General features: G+C 43.3%; 1 protein-coding gene across 2 annotated transcripts in view; it reads left to right on the top strand.

The window, feature by feature from the left end:
• cog5 (component of oligomeric golgi complex 5) overlaps window positions 1–19,612 on the top strand; it is a 58,158-nt gene that overhangs the window by 36,823 nt on the left and 1,723 nt on the right. For both annotated transcript variants that reach the window (XM_070928779.1, XM_070928778.1), the window contains exons 9-21: window positions 335–447; window positions 573–650; window positions 4,446–4,527; window positions 10,066–10,270; window positions 11,700–11,861; window positions 13,475–13,574; window positions 14,513–14,623; window positions 16,299–16,361; window positions 17,122–17,225; window positions 17,657–17,894; window positions 18,016–18,092; window positions 19,199–19,325; window positions 19,405–19,484. In XM_070928779.1, coding sequence (XP_070784880.1) covers window positions 335–447; window positions 573–650; window positions 4,446–4,527; window positions 10,066–10,270; window positions 11,700–11,861; window positions 13,475–13,574; window positions 14,513–14,623; window positions 16,299–16,361; window positions 17,122–17,225; window positions 17,657–17,894; window positions 18,016–18,092; window positions 19,199–19,325; window positions 19,405–19,484 — 1,540 coding nt within the window. The remainder of the gene's footprint in view (window positions 1–334; window positions 448–572; window positions 651–4,445; window positions 4,528–10,065; window positions 10,271–11,699; window positions 11,862–13,474; window positions 13,575–14,512; window positions 14,624–16,298; window positions 16,362–17,121; window positions 17,226–17,656; window positions 17,895–18,015; window positions 18,093–19,198; window positions 19,326–19,404; window positions 19,485–19,612) is intronic.

Genomic DNA, 19,612 nt, shown 5'->3' with positions numbered 1-19,612 from the left:
TGCACGAAGCCCACTGAGCTTTAGTCACTTTCTGATGCCATAACCATCATTACAGCTTTATTTTATTGAAATGGTATTTCAACTTTATTCTCAACATTTCTACTTAATTCTCAAAATGCAAAAAAAAAAATGTCTTTCTCATGCCTGACAATAATATCGAAAGTTCGACTTTATTCTCGACGTTTCGACTTTATTCTCGAAATGTAAAAAAAAAAAAAAAAATCCCTATAACCCCTTCGTGGGGAAATGATGGGGTGATGGCATTTGTTTCACAGGAATCATATCAAAGACAAAACGAACAAAAACTTTACACGTGGTGAACTTGTCCCCCCAGGCGCACCAGGCAGAGCGGTGCTGCCGACGCCAGGCAACACCGCAGCTTTCCGGGCTGCTCTGTGGACCAACCTGGAGAAACTGATGGACCAGATATGCGCTGCGTGCAGACAGGTACCACCAACTGACCACTGTACAGCCGGGAGTGTTGAATTCCACGTTACAAACACAAACGGAGAGGCGCCGGCTGGACCGATAAATTCGTTTTTGAGGTTTTTTCTTTGTTGCATATTTTCCAGGTGCAACATCTGCAGAAGGTCCTGATGAAGAAGAGAGACCCTGTCACTCATGTGTGCTTCATTGATGAGATCGTCAAGGTGGGTGTGCGTCACCGCTCTGGCTTTGGTACAAAAGTGATAATTATATCTGCAATCAAGACAACTGTGACAAGGCTCCCTGTCTAACACTACCTGATCCCAGGATTTCTGTTCATAAACTAGTATGTGTTCATTTGTGTAGGAGTATAGGCCATGTAAGCGTGTAAGGACAATTTAAACTAAAAATAATTCAGTTTTATTTACATAGCGCCAAATCGCCACAAAAGTCATCTCATGGTGCCTTACATGTAGAGCATGTCTAGACGGCAGTCCTCATAATAATAGAAGAAGGAGATTTTGACACAGGCCCTTCATAAGACGGGACCGCAAGATGAGATAAGAATGCAGTTAATTTGCAATTAATCAAATGACCCAAAAAACAAAACAATCGACAGCTGAAGGTCTGGGGCCCTGGGGCAGTTGCTAGCTTTGTACACTTAGTATTCCAGTCTTGCATTTAGTGCAGTTCTCATTATTTTCCCGATTAAAGTGCTGCACTATAAGTTATGCATGTTCGTGGTTGCATATACAAAAGTGTCAAATCTTTCATTTTTTAATTTTTAATTGAATACAAAAAACATAGCTACATAGAAAAATAGGTCAAGAAAATGTTGCCTCCACATTTTAAAGTGCTTTTTTTGGTTCATATTTTGTGCTATTGAAAGGGACCTCCAACGATTTTACGATTTTACATTTTTCAAAAGTCTGTGTCCAGCGTAGACTGTATATAAAGATGGACGACGTGACGGCTCCCCAAAAAGTAAAGCCATAACGTCTCGATCGCCCCCTGGTGGCTGATGGGACATGCGCCAAACTAAAAAAAAAAAAAAATCAAAGTAATAATAAATAGTAAAGATTGAAAAAATGTTGTCAAATTTATCACAAAATCTAAATACAAAAAGTCATGGCCCTTCTAAGTAGCAAATTCCCTCTTGGTGTTGATGATCCCCCTGCTGCAGCTTAGCAAGGAAACACTGCCCAGGGTAACACTAAAGGGGGACTCCACATTGATTTGGCTAACTCCAGACTGTTGAAGCCTAAAGCCTCAGCTGAAAGTGTGTTTTCTGTGGATTCACATTTAACACTATAAAGCAGTTTTATTGCTAAAAGCGAGCTAAAAGAAGGAAAGGAGAGAAGAGGGCAAGAAAGAGACTGGCAAAACAGCGGACTACCAGCCCCCAGGGCGCGGCCGCTTAAATAGTGGTAGCAGTATCTATAGTAATCATGGCAGTCATTAACACATCGTCATGGCCATCATCAGCATCTCACTCTCTCACCTCCGCGGAAACCTAGACGTGCAAATCAAAGCGGGAGACCGTTGCTATGGAAACAAAGCTCTCGCCAATTACCCAGCGACGGAGGTGTGAGCCAGAGACCTAATGACATGTCTAAATGTAAGGCTCCTCAGCGGTGCGGCTGCATGCGACTCGTCACTGTCACGGACGAGAGTTCCACGTGTCCGCAGGAGAGGAAGAAAAGGCTGGAACAGACAGACACGTCGTTCGGCTGTCAGCAGTTGCATTAGAGCAGCCGCCATCAAAACAACAGAGAGGGTGGAGAGGAGCATTCGGATACCTGAGCTTCTGGATTGTGACAAATGAGCCGTAACTCATTATGAGGAAGATAATATTTTGTATAATGTAATGGGGTTTTGTAGTGGAGCGTAAACACGCAAAAACCCTCAACTTCAGAAATGCCTGTTACACCCACCACCAGGGCCTTTTTTTTTTTCTTCCTTCAGATTAGTACGCTCCCTTGCATGTTGTTTTCTAAAGTCCTGGGATCACCTGTTTTGTCCCCTCCTCTATCGCGGTTTCTTCATGTGTGACAGCAAATTAAAAGTCACCACCACCGCTCGTTCCACTGGGAGAGAGAAACAAACTTCTTCTGTTTTGAACGCCGAGTGAAAGGAGAGGATCATTCATACTTTCATTTCCTCCAGGTCTGATTATTGGAACTCTCCTCATTCAGCTCTCAGCAGGAGAAATATCTCCTCCTGCTGCCAGGCTATTAATACACTCCAAGAGATAAGACTGTGTTACTCCAATCCCTGCTGCCAGGCTCTGCTTCCCTGTCTTTTTATTTTGGGGGGATTTTCAGATGTTAATGCTGGTTTTTAGACCTTAGTGTGATCAGCACACTAAGGGCAGTAAGCAGTAAGCTCCTGCTTACAGCTTTGATTTGTTAAAGGATATTATGCTAATTTCCAGCTCTATATTTTCATTTGGGGATTCCACTAGAGCAGCTTTGCATGATTCACATTCAAAGAAGTCCTGATTTGTCTTCTACTGGCCCTTCATGCAGCCCCCTCAGTTCACCCTCTGTCTGAAACAAGCTGTTTGAGCTCCTGCCTCTTTAAGCCCCCCCCCCACCTCCAAAAAAGCCCACTTTCTTCTGATTGGCCCGGCCAAGTTCCGGAAGTCTTTCGAAGAATTTCCTGTAAACCTAATGTTACTAAGCAACGTTGACATAAACATAAACATCTCGCCTGGAGCAGAGATACCATATAAGGACATCCGTGCCTATCTGACATCAGATAGACACGGCGGTTGAAAAAACTGAAACGGCGCGTTCAGAGCAGTCTGAAGCCTGAGCTTTTGGCTAGCAGGGATTACTTTTACATACGTTTACCTCATTATCTGGCAACTTTGGCGACGTTTATTATGAATACCAGACACTAACATTCAATATATGACAGAAAATAAGGAAAAGCACAATAGGTCCTCTTTTAAGTCCAACAAATCAGTGTGCTTGGGATCTTGCTTGCTCACATGCAGTTGATCCATTAAGAGAGGGGGAAAAAATGGAGTCACCGAGGTAAACGTGAAGGTGCAGAAAGTGGGAGGAAGTGAGGACATAATGGATGTGAGGAGGAGAGGTGAGACAACTGGGCAGCAGACCTGCAACAGGCTTCTCTAATGGAGGATGAGAGGAGAATACACCGACACACATGTCCGTTTTTTATATATATATATATATATATATATGGCCAAATCACAACAAAAGTTATGTCATGACACTTAACATATTATTGTAAGATTTCTTCTTATTATAAGAAGGATGTCTGCACTGACTACCTCCGTGATAGCAGTATTGATAATGATATATGATAAATAATGACTGACTAAATATTGTGATTGCAAATTATTATTCAGGATTATTTGTCTCAATTTGATGGCACTTTTTGCGCATCAACACAAATTTCAGTCAGTGCAGGGCTGTTTCTAGAGCGTTCACTCCAGCTATTAATAAAGCTGTATAATATTCTTTGTTGTTTTGGAGTGCAGTTTCCGCCCTGAGACCCAATCAGTTTTGGTATTGTTAAGTAAATCTAAAACACCAGAAATGCAGGGTTTCTCTGCCCATATCTCTGTCTTAACTGCTAATTTCCTCACTCGTTTCTCTGAAGTGCATTCAGATGATGAGGGCAGTCTTGGAGGTCTTTAGCCAGGTCTCGAGTCTCTTGTCGGTCCCTGGTCTAAATGTAGAATATGCAAGCGCAGGATTATGAGGACTCTCGGAGTAGTAGTAGTAGTAACAGGTGTGTGTAGGCGACAGATGGGTAAATAGCCTCATGGCACTGGTACAGGTACAAAAAGGATCGATTTATTACATTTCCCAAAGGTTCAGAAGTGTTCACGGGACCATCATCAGCGCAACTTGCAGACTATGTCATTTTAGAAACTTCAATGGGCAATCAGACAAACAGCAATGGTTGATCAGGGAAAAAGGTGGTAAGGGGCTCGCCAACAAGGACACCCGATAATCAGTGCATTTCTTCTCTGTCTCCAACAGGATGGTCAGCCTGACATCCTCTACACCTTCTGGAATGATGTAACCAACACACTTACCGAGGAGTTTCACAGAGCGACTGAAGGTAAGACCGGTTCTTGTCCTTCCCTCCTTATGGTCGCCATAGTGTCCCTGGCGCGAGGGTCCATGCGCCCAAAATGGCGTCATCGTGCCACGACGTCATCTCGCTCCACAAGCCGCCGTGGTCGCGCACTTCTGAATTTGTGAAACTAGGCGACGCAACATTTCAACAGGGGCGCCTGTGGAACCAAGTACGTCATTTCAAGCGCCCCTACGACCCCCTCCATGAGAGACCACCGGGACAGCCACATGATTCTGAACTCATGGAGGGAGAGACCGCCACCACATTTAATAGATAAAAACGGATCCATTCTTCCTCAGCAACGACAAGCTCTTGTGCAGAGTGCAGCCATGTCGGTTCATGGCGATCTTCCACAGGCATTTCGGAGAGTACTCCCAACGGGATCGCCTGAAAGCATGAACGCGCGAGCACAAACAAGGCTTTAGTCTCCGCTGCAATCATCAGTCGAAGAGGACGCTGATAGTTTGAATGTCGAAGCTGGAGTGTAAATCTTTTAAGGTTTCTCTCAGACAGACGAGACAGTAGATAGCTGCAGCACCACCAGCAACACAAAGTTGGGAGGCTTCATTTAGGGAGCCATAATCACCAGGCTTGTAACAAGACATCAGTTAACAGCAGGGAATCAATGGGGCTGCAAGTAGTAAACAGCCTGTTGTTCATGGAGCTGTCGGAGCACTCAGCCTGCGGTACAATCTTGCTTTCACTGCATCGCAACTCCGTGACAATTCTAACTTGGGACAAGAATATCAAATCCAATCCAGGTTCAGGATGGGTGACAGATTATTGATCTCAAATGAGACTGTCGTAACAGCAGCAGAGAATGGAAACCACCACTGGGTTTGGGTGGAGAGCGAACCCCCCCCCCCCCTGGATTTTTTTGCGTGACATTGAGTTCTTCAGTCGTCTCAAATGTGCATCCGAAGAAACAAACAGAACAACAAAATAACAGCAGAGTAACTTGCTTGTCTTTCACTGACACTTTACGCATGCAAGTGCGCGTAAAACATCCAGATTTGAAATGGGACACGCACGCACTGCGTTCAACGCCGCTATTTGAAATGAACAGACATTATTTGAACACCTGCCTGTTATGTGAGAATTTACTGCATGTGTTTATTTTAATGAGGAAATGAGGAAATGAAATGAGGATGACCTCCCTGTGATGCTGGAATGGATCCCCGGGTTGAGGACCACTCATCTGGTCTCATTGAAAAGAACAGACTTTTAAAACACATACATTTTGCCAATATTTCTATACATTTCTGGAAAGCTAACGAAGTCCGATTAACGCTATCCAAAACAGATGAAATGGGAGAGTATTTATACGTCTTCCTACTCAAGATATGAAAATATCTGCCCGGGCTAATGTTAGCTCATAGCTCTTGTACTTTTTCTCTAATTTAATAACATGCCAGAGACAACAACAGTTTCTTTTCCGCCTTTGTCCAACATGAATCCCCAATCTAGAGACTAAGTAATTGCGGCACACAGGTCCATCAATGAGTGGAATTGATCATTTTTGAAGCAAAGTGCCCTTCAGGCATTGAACAATCTGGAACTGCTTTCTAAATGGGAGCTGATTGTCGCTGCTTCACCTCCATAATCATCCCTCTCTTGCTCCTCCACCTCACAGAGTGTCTCTGCAGTCAGTTGTGGAATAAGGCAACAAGTGAAATGCCTTTCTACCCTTCGAAAAAATAAATAAATAAATGAACGGTGGACGTATGAGTGAATCTTTTTAAGAGTAGGACTCGCAAAAAAGACTTCATTATGCTAACAATAACAATCTTTCTTGTTGTTCTCTCTCTCACACACACACACACACACACACACACACACACAGATCACATGGAGGCGTCTCAGTAGAGAGTTCTGATTACAGGGAATAACAAAGTGAGAACAGGAGAGGCGGATTTGGCGACTTGCAAACACACTTGGCTTCAAGCTCACACTTTCCTGAAAAGCCGACAGTTTCCACCGTGCTGCGCGGTGAAGATATTCTCGAGCACAAAGAAATGAGGAAGGGTGAAGTGCTCGTTGATGTGCGAGTAATATAGAGGCATGTTTGTGTAAGTCTTCATATTACTAATTGTCCTCAATCTTTTTTTCTTGGCCCCCCCCCCCATCATGGGTCTCCTAAGCTCCAAGGGGGGGGGGTCGTGAAGCCCTCTTGATTTTAAGGGTCTAAGAATCTTTATATATAAAATATAATATACATGCATTTAATTAATTCCTGTGAAGAAGACGACTGAATTTAAGGGTTATTTTAGAAGTTCAGAAAAATCTTTATTTATTTATTACAAAGCCCGGCTGCTTGGACTATTCAAACGTATGTATGACAGTGAAATTAAAAGAAAATCATAATACAGACATAGAATTGTGTTCCTAAAAATATAAGGAAAAATTGTCTGATGCATTGCAATATCCACAGGAAACAGTCTATTCAGAATTTTATACAAGTTGCTAGTTTTACACAAACTTCCTGCAGGTATTAAGTTTACTATTTAGGTTAATTGTACAGTTAATTGTTCTGTGCTGTTGTTGTTTTGTATGTAATGAATATAATGAAATATATGAGATATTTCTAAAGAAATGGGCAACTTTTTCCCATTCTTGTAATTGTAAATGTGGATGGGGGTCGTCGGTGTATATACAATGGTAAAAATAGGGGTCCCTTAAGAAAAAGGTTGGGAACCACTCCCATAAAACAAAAAACACCTCAGTGAGCCACACTGACATGGTTTTCACTTTTCACTCAACCCCCCCCCCACACACACACACACACACACACACACACACACACACACACACACACCGTCCTGCTGCCCCAAATACTCACTAGAGCACCAAATGTGGATTAGTCAGGGTTCATACAAAATCTTGACAGTTCAGAAAATGCTTAATTTTAACTGTTATGTCACCATATGTGTTCAAGGATGAGGAATATGAATTTGAATATGCTCCTTGAAAAACGCTTGGTTTTGATCTGGTGTTTTTATCTGCACAGTCACTCACATATTTCCATTTTCCTGCTTCCCAGTATGGAAATGTTTGGTTTAGGTACCTTGAAAGAGCTTGAAAAATGCTTTGATTTTTACTGTTAAAAAGCTGTACGGCCCCTGATTAACCTGCCACTGAAAATAGTCCCCAACAAAAGCACTATTTACCCCCCCCCCCCCCGCTTTAGTATGTATTTAAAAATGAAAGTATGTATTTGTGAGCCGTTTTTTAAAAGATTTACTTCTCCAGTAGGAACCGAATCATGACATGACATTTTTATCCGAAAGGTCGAAGGTCAACTTCACTGTGGCATCAGGATGTCCAGGGGAACAAAACCCCCCCATTTTTTTGGCCATTATTCAACGCCATAACTCAGGAACAGAAGGGGAGACTGTGACCATATTTCACAGCTGGTCAAAATAGGTTTTTAGCCATAATTTAAGAATGAATTTGAATGCGATTCCAGATGTCTCACACACACACACACACACACACACGTCGACTGGGACGACACGATGAGTTAACAATAACAAGCACGGCACAGGCTTTCCTCCATCTCGCCCGCCCTGCCTTTCGCTTCCCGCCTCGCTCTGAAGCCCGAGCGCCATTGGGAACGCATTGGAGCGCGCCGAGCTAACCACGATCCCGTGAGTTAGTTTCACCTTTTGCATCTAAAAAAAAATGCCAGGAGGAAAAACCAAAAGCACCACATTCAGTGTAGCTCTGCTCTATAAGAATCCATCTTTACATAGTAATAAAAGGTCATGTGTACCTGTTTAGCCAAATGCATCCATGATAATGCTTCAGTTCAACAATGTATGTTCACTGGAATCACATGTGTGTATCATCAATATGGCGATAACTTCCATTTAGCCAAAAAATACACTTTATACCTTTTTTATTCAATTCCTAGTGTTCACTACATATATTTTATGAGTCTGGACAGGCATACAACCCGCGGGGCGGTAATTCTAGTTTCATTTTCAAACTTCCCCCCACATATGTAGTGATGTGTTCCGCATTTTAAAAGAGGGTAACATATTGATGGTTTTGTTGACTGGGAGGAAAAAATACAGAGTAGCCTCTGTGCTTTTTGACTTTTGTGTGTAGGTGTAATGATGTCAACTAAAGGACGCACAATGAAAACAACATTCTTTCACGAAAGAAGACATTTTTGTCCAGTGGCCCACTGATGTGAGGGAAGGGGTTCTGTTTTGATGCATAATGGACACTTGCCGAGTGGCTATGAAGCTTTGGCTACCAACACCTCCTGTCATGTTTCCACAAGTCCTCTTTCTGAGTCGTTATCATCTTGCATCAAAGCCGTACTTGTTACCCCCCCCCCCCCCCCCCCATGTTCCCTTGCTGCTGGATTTGGATATAATGATGTCATTATTCCCTCTCTGACTGTCTTTCAGTCTTTCTCATGCCGACTTCCTCTAGCTTCACTTGTCTTTGTTCTTGTGTTACACCCCCACCGTTTAAGCTGCATGTTGTTGATCCAACATGAGAAAGTTAAAGGTCCCATATTCTGCTCATTTCCAGTTCTATATTTTCATCTCGAAAAGTCCTGATTTATCTTCTACTGGCCCTTCATGCAACCCCTCAGTTCACCCTCGTCTGAAACAAACCGTTTGAGCTCCTGTCTCTTTAAGGCCCCGCCTCCGCAAAAGCCCACTTTCTTCTGATTGGACCGGCCAAGTTCCGGAAGTCTCTTTGGAAGAATTTCCAAAGGCAAACTGTAAACCTAACGTTACTAAGCAACGTTGACATAAACATAAACATCTGGTCTGTGCCTGGAGCACAGATATCATATAAGGACATCCGTGCCTGTCTGACATCAGATAGACACGGATGTCGGTCGGTCAGAGCAGTCTGAAGCCTGAAGCTTTTGGCTCACAGGGATCACGTTTACATACGTTTACCTCATTATTTGAAACTTTGGCAACGTTTAGTATGAATATCCGACATTGTAACATTATATATGTGACGGAAAATAAGGAAAAGCACAATAGGTCCTCTTGAAAGTGCACCGCATCGGTAACTTATTCGGTATCATACGATATACTAATGTAGAAGCTGTAAAAACAAGTGTTCTATATTATCAGAAATATATTGTCTTCCTTTTTCTCTTTCTCACCTTTCGATATCTCCGTCACTGTGGAACGTACAGTCAAATCTTCTAAGAGGAAACGTTCCGTCCTCCGGCTTTCTCTCCCTCTCAGTGCTGTCAAAGCCTTTTTTTTGTTACCATTTTTTAAAAATTAGATTTAAGGAAAACCAACACATGGGCAACAATTGGGGGAATTGGCCCTAAAAGTAAAAAAAAAACCCAAAACATATAGGCGGCCTATTACATCACGCATGGCCAGACTTATCTCCACACATTGTTTTTAGCACTATGCCAGCGCACTCTCACACCAGAATTGGTGTCTCCATTGAGACTGGTGTGATGCAAGACATCGTATCTTATCGTGTAATATATGTTTTCTCACCTTTTCCCTCTCTCTCTCTCTCTAGCCTCGTCCTTCCTGAAGCAGGCGTTTGAAGGAGAGTATCCCAAGCTGTTGCGACTGTACAATGAGCTGTGGCGCCGCCTGCAGCAGTACAGCGCCAGCCTGCAGGGGGCACTGACGAGCAGCGGAGGGATGGACGCCTCTCTTGACATCGCTGCCACGGAGACGGACGGTCAGGACCTCTTCACGCACGGAAAGCAGGACTACAAGTAAGACGGCGACCCAACCAGAGTCACTTCCGGATTGAGTTACAAGTGAACAAGCACTTCTAAACGTAAAAGCTTGTCAGTGACCTTTGGCAGGTCACTATAGTGAAGTATTTTGTTATTCAGGAAGTAGTCAATGAGTGGATTTAGATTTCTTGGTTGGTTGTAAATGGTTCTTAAATTGCAGTTTTATACAGTTTCCATCATTTGTGCACACCTTGCATCATGTCCTATGAGTTGAAACGGTACACTGCATTAATTGTAACTGACTGCCAGTATAGTGCACTATGTAGATTAGGCACTCAGCATGTTCCTCTTAGTTTTAGTGTTTCACACGGCACACTCACAACAAAAATAGACAAAGCGTTCAGACATCAAAGCACTATGTGCATAGATGTTAAGTTATTACATGGCTATTGTCCATTAAAAATATGTTGCACCCCTTATAAAGAGGTAATTACCAGTTATATTTAACAGTGTGGCAGAGTGATTCCAGTAACAGGTGTCATAACGTTTCCATTGTAATTTGAGGGACATTTTGTTACACTTTCACAAGCTGCTATGTAATAATGGGTGACTCTCCACAACCTGGAGACTTGGAGATAAGGACGCACCGATTCCAATACCGCTTATTAAATGGATCGGGTGTGTGCTACATACAATCCTAGTTTCCTAGTCGTTGTAAAATTGTTTACTCATCTATAAATTCTCCCGAACACTATAGTAGCATTTGCACAAGCCTGAACGGAATGTGGGCGGAGGAACATACTCCACTCACTGTGTCATTAAGAAGAGATGCGTTAGATACAGCCTTGTGTTGCGCTACACAAACAAACGATCGGCGCGGGAACCCTATTAAGTTTAGGTATCGGAATGGGGACCGGTGCATCTGTAGCAGCAGAGTCGGTATATATATATTTTTTTTCTTTTTCTTTTCCTTTTTGTTTTGTTGTTGTTTTGTTAGGCCATGATACTTCACAGCTATAAGTTGGACTTGTTTGAACGTTTTCCCGTTCTTATCCTCCGTCACGATGATATACAGTTGTGAGATAATGATACAGTACACACACACACACACACACACACACACACACACACACACATACACACCTGTAGTATCATGTCTGCACTGAATAGTAATAGGATGAGACACAGTGTCATTTTGCTTCCATTTATGTCTGCAGTTTATGTGCTCCGTTAATAAATGTCGGCACAGATGTTTTAGCCAATTAGAGGGTATTATGTCAATATGAGACAGTAAGTAGATTGTGGGCATCATAATACCGTGATAGATTTGAAATGTTGAATTTTGAAAGGCTACATCCACGTTACTAATAATAGCCTCACAAACATTGTCTGTGAATATCTACTTGTGTATATGTTCATTCTGCATCTTCTGTGTTGATTTTGTGCCTATCTTGTGTGTGCGCAGCCCAGAGAAGGCTCTGAAGGACTCTCTGCAGCCGTACGAGGCCGCCTACCTCTCCAAGTCCCTCTCCCGCCTGTTCGATCCCATCAACCTCGTGTTCCCCATGGGTGGCCGCAACCCGCCCTCCAGCGACGAGCTGGACAGCATCATCAAGACCATCAGCAGGCAAGCACAGCTCATGCCATGCCTCGGCTGCCTCACAGCGAAGGCCCCCACGGGAAGCGACACAATCATTCAATGCTGCCTCCGCCGCTCCTTGTCACTGGGGAGTGTGTCGACATGTCTGAAGGCTATTCATTTATCCTACAAGTTTATCAAATATTACTGATTTGTTAAAAGATAGAATGTTGAAAACTCACCGGTTGACGTGGAAAAAAACAAAGTCAGAGAGAGGTATCTTCCATTAAAGTCAATACAAACCATATACAATCCTATAGACCCCTTTTCTGTTAGTAAATATTATGACTTTTTTTTGTGGGCGGAGCTTAGGTGGAGGCAGAATAATTCCCTGAACACGTTAGCTAAAGCTAGCTAGCAAGTTTTGTCAGATGGCTTTTTAACAATAGCTTGAGAAAATAGGAGTTTCTCTGAATATGTACGGTCACTCACTTGGTTAAAGTTAACATTAACCAATGGGGCCAGATTGGCCAACCCGTACACACTCACTCAGTGGCTTAGCGACAGGCTTACCTATGGCAGAATGGCCAGACATTTAGCGTTACACCTCCCTGACAGAGAAACCAAGCATGTATAGTAAAAAGAACCTGAGGGCGTTTTAATCTTTACATGCCTATAACTCTGTCCTGAATGGTCATGTGGGCCTACAAGACTTGATGAGTTTTGTCTCTGGCCGTACAACTAGCCAACAAAGTTAGCTGATAAGCTAAAAGAGTTAGCGTAATGAGAGAAATCAGCTATTCCTCAGAGTTCCCCAATTTCTGATGAGGTGGGCGTGACAAACCTTTAGACACATAACATTATCCATACCTACAACAGATAATACTTTATTTAACATTACGTGATATGAAGTGTGAGCTGCAAACACATCCTTTCGTCTTATCGCGTTTAACCATAGTTGTCTTCGATTTCTTTTTCATGATGTCTGCACTTACAGGCTCTCCATGGGGGGGGGGGTCAGTATTTCTTCCTCGCTGCCCGACTGAAGAGCTGATCAGTAGCTGCCACTGGTGTCTGAAAGATGAATGAATTACACTACTGTTTTAATAAGTAGTATTACTGGAATATGTAGTATTGTTATAGGAATTGATGTGTTAAAATGTTCATGTGAAATATAATATGATTGTTGTGAAGCACAAGTATAACCATGTAAGGGTAAAGACTGGAAAAGTATTAGACTATTCTTGTGTGAGTGTGTGTGTGTATATGTGTGTGTAGCATGACACTGTATTACAACCTCATGACAGGATGTAAAGACTGTGGGGGTGCGAGCATAAGTGTCATCCATATGGACATGTGAGACAAGTACTGTGTTTAATGTATCACAAGGTATAGAACATACAAAGCAGAGCTTGTTGCCTCATGGAGGTGGTGAAACATGTTACTTGTTTGTGGAGACCAAAAATAGAGCTAAAAGAGAGTGAATATTGGACTCACTTGTATTTAAAAAAAAAAAAAACATGAGCTGAATCATTTTTGTTCAAAAACCTTATGCAATTACAAACACACTGTATAGCTTGCATTTGATAATTAGCCAGGTGATATTATTCTAATGGGAGGGAAAAATCTGTCTAATTAGTTGTTTGTTTGTTTGTTTGCAGTGAGCTGAATGTAGCATCAGTAGATCCGAACCTCTCGCTGGCTGTGGCCAAGAATGCTGCCAAGACCGTCCAACTCTTCTGCGTTAAGTCTGAACAGCTGGTGTGTACAGCGTTGTGTGTGTGCGTGTTGGTGCAATTCAAGTCCGAATGAAAAGGTTTTCAGTTTCAGCTCTGTATTTTCATAGCCTTTCATGTGTCAATAGTGTGTAGCGCTGCAGAGATGACGTATTTTTTGCAGGCCAACCCGGAAGTTGGCGTCGCCCCTGGTTCCCTCGACAAAAAGCAGATGGGATTGTTCCACGGGATTTTGGATTACTGCAGGAAATAAGCTCTGTGGCAAAACAAACAGTTTATGATACTCACAAGTTTTGTTCGGCGAGATAATCTTCACTAATGAACAGCACTTTTATGATTTTTGAAGCGTAAATGGAATCGCCACAAGTAAAAAGCTAACGTTAGGCTATAAAGGAACTACACCACGGTCGCATTAGTTCAACGTCACCACCGCTAAGCTTCACTTTTAAGAGACTATAGACAGATATAGATATACAGACAGATAGATATAGAGTATAAACACAACAAGGCTGTAAAGGCGGACTAGTGAGTAGATGACTTTCCGTGTTTTGGCGTGAAGACGTTTAATGTCCGCGACAAACTCTTTCGTCTCATTTAGCCGCTTGTTAGCAACCGCCTTTCATAAGACACGTGAAAGCTTCCCAATTCACGAGTGGGGGTATCAACTGATGTATTTCATGTCGTAAAACAAAATGTTGAAATCTCTCAAGCTTGTGTTAACCACAGACCTTATTTCAGGCGTCTAACCAAAAACCCATTAAAAAAAAACCCACTGACTTCCAGACGAGGGAACCAGAAGTGTAAAAATGCAGACTGATTTCCAGGTTTTAGGACTCATTCCTGCAGCACTCAATAACACAATGAGTTAATAAAAAAAAAGAGTTAAAAATGTTCAAGGGGACCTACTATGCTTGTCCTTATTTTCTGGCTCTACTTTTCAATCCCACCTCCCTCTGTCTGCAGCTGTGCACTCAGGGGGACGCCAGTCAGGTGATCGGCCCATTAACAGAGGGCCAGAGGAGGAACGTCGCTGTGGTCAACTCCCTCTACCGTCTGCAGCAGGCCGTCGCCAAGGTAGGAGGCTGCAAATGAACACCTGCAGATGCAGAACTTTAGCGTGGGGCAGGAATCAAAAATGGCTTGGCTGTCAGTGAGAAGAGTACACAGATTCAGCTTTGCCCCCCTGTAGCATTGTCAGACTCTCCATTGGACAGTTAAAAGGAAAAAAAGGGGTGCAGCAGATCCAGAGATATCATCCCCTTTTTTTTTTTATTTCATGCATCCTTCCTCCTCGTCAAAAAGCTTGGAGTCCACAGTACCCACAATGCAACTCGACCGTCCACTTGAGGGACACACACACACACACACACACACACACACACACACGCACACACACACACACACACGTTGAAGCCTTAATTAAAGGCCATTTTGATTTCATGATTGATTTGGTTGGCTCTGTAAGTCTGTAAAGTTACAACTCATTTAATCTCTCACACTCTACATATAACTTGAAACGTTCTGCGGTTGGCAGTAGAAGAAAATCACCACAGACTGATCTGAGAACAATCTCCTCAACAACTTTAATATTGCCCCTGTCTCAGTTGTTTGGTAGTTCTTTTATTTTCTTTGTGCGTGAGACATGTGTGACACAACTGTGTGTGTGTGTGTGTGTGTGTGTGTGATTGGACCGTTACCTTTCTAATGCATAGAGATGCCATGTGGACGCGTACATGAAAGGAAACTAAGGGAAAAACCAAAAGGGAGAGAGCAGTTCAGGTGCAGTGTGTTCACTCATGCCCCCCCCCATTAAAGATGTATGGCGTGTCCTTACACAGCAGCCCGGCTGATTAATAGCATTAAAAACAATGTTACTGTGTGAAAGCAGAGTGAGAATTTATTCCAGGCAGGAGGGAGGGATGGAGGGGCAAAGGCAGGTTGTGATGCAGGATGTTTTTGTGCTAATCAACTTATCCTGAATCTTCGAATCCCTATTATGGGTCAAACTAGCATCTTTGCGCTGGCTTCCTGTCTCATCTGTCTCTCTATTGATTTAAAAAAACAAAACAAAAAAAAAACCTAACAAATGTATTAACACAGCTTTGAGTGGTTTAGCACCCCCATACGTAGGTGAGTGTCTCGTCCTTGTGTACCCCCAGCCTTTGCCTCAGGGTCATGGAGCGGCAGGCCTTTGTTGTTGTCGTCGACCACAGACTGTATATAAAGATGGCCGACACGTCTCCACTTCCCCCCCGCTGGCCAAAGATGAAGCCAAACTCCCCCGGAATCTGGCCGCTGCCATCTTGCACTGGTGGCGCCATTCGGAGCCAGAGTCTGCGTCATTGGCGATCGAGTGAGCACGCCACAGTCAATCTCAACTGTCAGTCATGACGTCTCACCCTGTTTTTATGGCATCAAATAACTAATTAAAACCAAACTAATCAGAAAAATGAACACTTGAACAAACACCAGCGTGATGAGAACTACCTGAAATGTCCCATCCGCTAACATGGAGGGGGGGGGGGCGGGGCTTATGACCTATACTGCAGCCAGCCACCAGGGGGCGATGGAGACATTTTGGCTTCACTTTCAGGGGAGCTGCCTTGTCGTCCATCTTCATATACAGTGTATGCGGTCGACCAAAACTGTGTTGTTTTTTTTAATTTACACCGCAAAGCTACATTTCATGTGCAAAAGGTGCTCTACAAACACAGCATTGTCATCATTTATTTTTGTTTTGTATTTACAGATTATTTCAGGATTGGGGTCGTGTCCACCGGCTGCCGCAGAGGCCCTCTCTTCTTCTTTGGAGGTATCCCAGCAAACCCCTTTTTTATTTTCAATTCATATTTTCATGCAATTTCTCACTCATTTAAGACCTGCTTTTGCACTTCTGTGTTTTTTTTGTTTGTTGTTGCATTTATCATTAATGCTACTTTGAAAGCAAAGCGTCTTCAGCACGCGTACATGAGTAGAAACCCACATTCTCCTGTGCTGATAGCATCACTGCCGTAACGTGACCACAGGGAACAACGTCCTCTTATTATAATGGAGGGTTGTTTTGTTTTTTTGTCAATATACAAAAGGCCTGAAGCTCACATCCCTTCATTATAACTGAATTACAAAACTAGGACCTGTGCAGTTGATAAAATGCTCAGTGGAGCCTAATGTTAAGTGACTACATTAGCTTTATAGATATTTATTTTCCCCTCTCTGCACCTGCGCTTATTTAGGCATTTTTATTTAGTTTAAGTCTCAGTCTTTTTAGATAACACGCCTATATCTCAAATGTAAACCAGTCATCCTTGACCTCATATATGTATATGAGGTCAAGGATGACTGGTGATATATATATATATATATATATATATATATATGTATATATATATATATGTATGTACCCACTGTTCACATAACTACACACGTTGCCGTGGCAACAGGGAGCCCTGAAGACACAGGTGACAAGCAGTAAAGTTGTGTTGCGGATGCGCAGCAGCTGCTGGGCTCTCTCTCGCCGTGCATTCCTTACAGGTCGTTGCATCAGACCCCTTTTTCCCTCTTTTCTGACTCAGGGAGTGCAGGCCCTGATGAGCAGCGCAGTGCAGCCTCTCCTGCAGTCAGTGAGTGACTCCATCGAGGCCATCATCATCACACTACACCAAGAAGACTTTTCAGGGTGAGCAGCACGTAGTTTCCACTGTGAGACCTTTTCCAGATAACCATGTCAGGAACCCCTCCCCCAGTGGGAAATCTTCACGGCAAACAGGAATACACAAGGGGGCTTTTTTGTTCTTAGATGTGTTCCACGGGTTCCATAGTTCCTGGAACTTTCTCTCATAGCCCTTTTCACTGTAGCTCCACTGATGCTGCATTTTTGAGACCGATATCTATATATAACCAATGACAACCAATCTTGATGCGGGGGTGGGGCTTAAGAACGTTCTCTCATAGCCCTTTTCACTGTAGCCCCACTGATGCTGCATTTTTGAGACCGATATCTATATATAACCAATGACAACCAATCTTGATGCGGGGGCGGGGCTTAAGAGCTATACTATGGGGGAGTACCCATTTGTGTTTGAATGTAATTTGGTGTGTGTGCTGCAGGTCTCTGTCCAGCCCCGATAAGCCAGACGTTCCATGCTCCCTCTACATGAAGGAGCTGCAGGGCTTCATCTCCAGAGTGATGGCTGACTACTTCAGACACTTCCAGTGTGTGGACTTCATCTACGAGAGCACCGAATCCATCGCTCAGAGGGCCATCGAGCTGTTCATCCGCCACACCAGCCTGCTGCGCCCACTGGGAGAGGGCGGCAAGATGAGGCTGGCTGCCGACTTCGCGCAAGTGAGGGTGGGGGGAGGCAACCTTTTCTGAGGTCGGACTAGGTTCTAGCCTGTCCCTCGTGTCCGTGATGATTCAACAATGTGTGTGTGTGTCTCTTTGTCTGTCCACTTGTTTGCGTCAGATGGAGATGGCGGTGGCTCCTCTGTGCAGGAGAGTGTCCGATCTGGGGAAACCTTACAGAATGCTGCGCTCCTTCAGGTGTGTATGCTCCTGTATCACAATAAAGTGAAAGAGGTGAAAAGATCGTAGGAGGAGTGGGTTTTCATTAACATTTTTTTTTTTTTTTACCTCTTAGTGGTATAGCTATATACGAAGTTATGATAAAGGAATAAAGGAGAAAAGTAAGATTCTGATTTTGGTGTTGTTTGTCCTAGTTTGGAGATATGTCTCTTGAGATTTTTGTCTCCATTACAATACAATGGAGGTGAATGGAATTTATCCTCAGACATTTGAAATACTCCACAGCTATGTGTCTTTCCACAAACAATGTCCCCGTTCCTGTAATAATCCAACAGTTTTCATGAGGGCTTTTTTTTTCCAGTAGAAATGGTTCGAGCGAGGTGTAGGGATCCAGAGTAATATTGTTTCTGGTTTTAAGATTGGTGTTTGAAACGCTAAAAGACCATACCTGTTTTGTTTTTTTGGCCAGGTGTCTACCAATCACAATTCCCTGTTGACTACTTTTCCTACTGAACTGTACAAACAGCCGCTTGTTTCCGCTCATTCCAGTACACTGTAAGAAATCAGCTTGAAACATGCTTCCCAAAACGATCAAGTTGGTGTGTTAAAGGAAGCTCTTTCATCTGAGATGAGATGAATAGAGCGCTGCAGGGATGACTTATGTTTATAGGCCAACGCGGAAGTTAGCATTGCCCCTGGTTCCCTCGACAAAAAGCCAGTGGGATTTTTCCACAGGGTTTTGGATTATTGTAGAAAATAAACTCTGTGTCTTACTTACAAGTTTTGTTCAGCAAGATCTTCACTAATGAACACCACTTTTGTGATTTTTGAAGCATAATGGAATCGCCAGAAGTAAAAAGCTAACGTTAGGTTATAAAGGCGGACTAGTGAGTAGATGACTTTCCGTGTTCGCGACCATTGTAGTCTCATTTAGCCGCTTGTTGGCAATTGCTTTTTTAAGACACTTTAAAATTCACAACGTATTTTATGTCGTAGAACAAAACATGTAAATCTCTTCAGCTTGTGTTAACCACAGGCCTTATTTCAGGCATCTAATCAAAAAAAAGCGTGTGAAGACACCATACAGAATATATAACATTACATTGTTGTGTGCTGTGTTCCAGGCCGCTGCTGTTTCAGACCAGCGAGCTGATCGCCAGCAGTCCAGCTGTGGGCGACCTGATCCCCTACAGCACCCTGCTGCACTTCCTCCTCACCAGAGCCCCGTCTGAGCTCAAGTCACCTCACCAGGCACGTACACACACACACACACATACACACACTCTGCTTGGTGTGACCTTTACTTACCTTTACCCCCCGCCCCTTACAGAGAGCAGAGTGGTCGATTGCCCGTTACTCCCAGTGGCTGGACGACCATCCCTCTGAGAGAGACAGGCTCACTCTCCTCAGGTGAGCCATCCGCTTATTCCTTTCTATCAGGTCAGCGTGCCGGTCCCTCATAGGTAACACACACATCGAAAGACTGAGTCCAGCTGATCTGCCTACATACTGTACTTACGTATAAATTACGTTTTATA

This window comes from Enoplosus armatus, chromosome 22 (assembly GCF_043641665.1).
Source record: "Enoplosus armatus isolate fEnoArm2 chromosome 22, fEnoArm2.hap1, whole genome shotgun sequence".
NCBI classification, from domain to species: Eukaryota; Metazoa; Chordata; class Actinopteri; order Centrarchiformes; family Enoplosidae; genus Enoplosus; species Enoplosus armatus.
The sequence above is the reverse complement of the archived record's forward strand: the minus strand, read 5'-3'. Positions and strand labels throughout refer to the sequence as shown.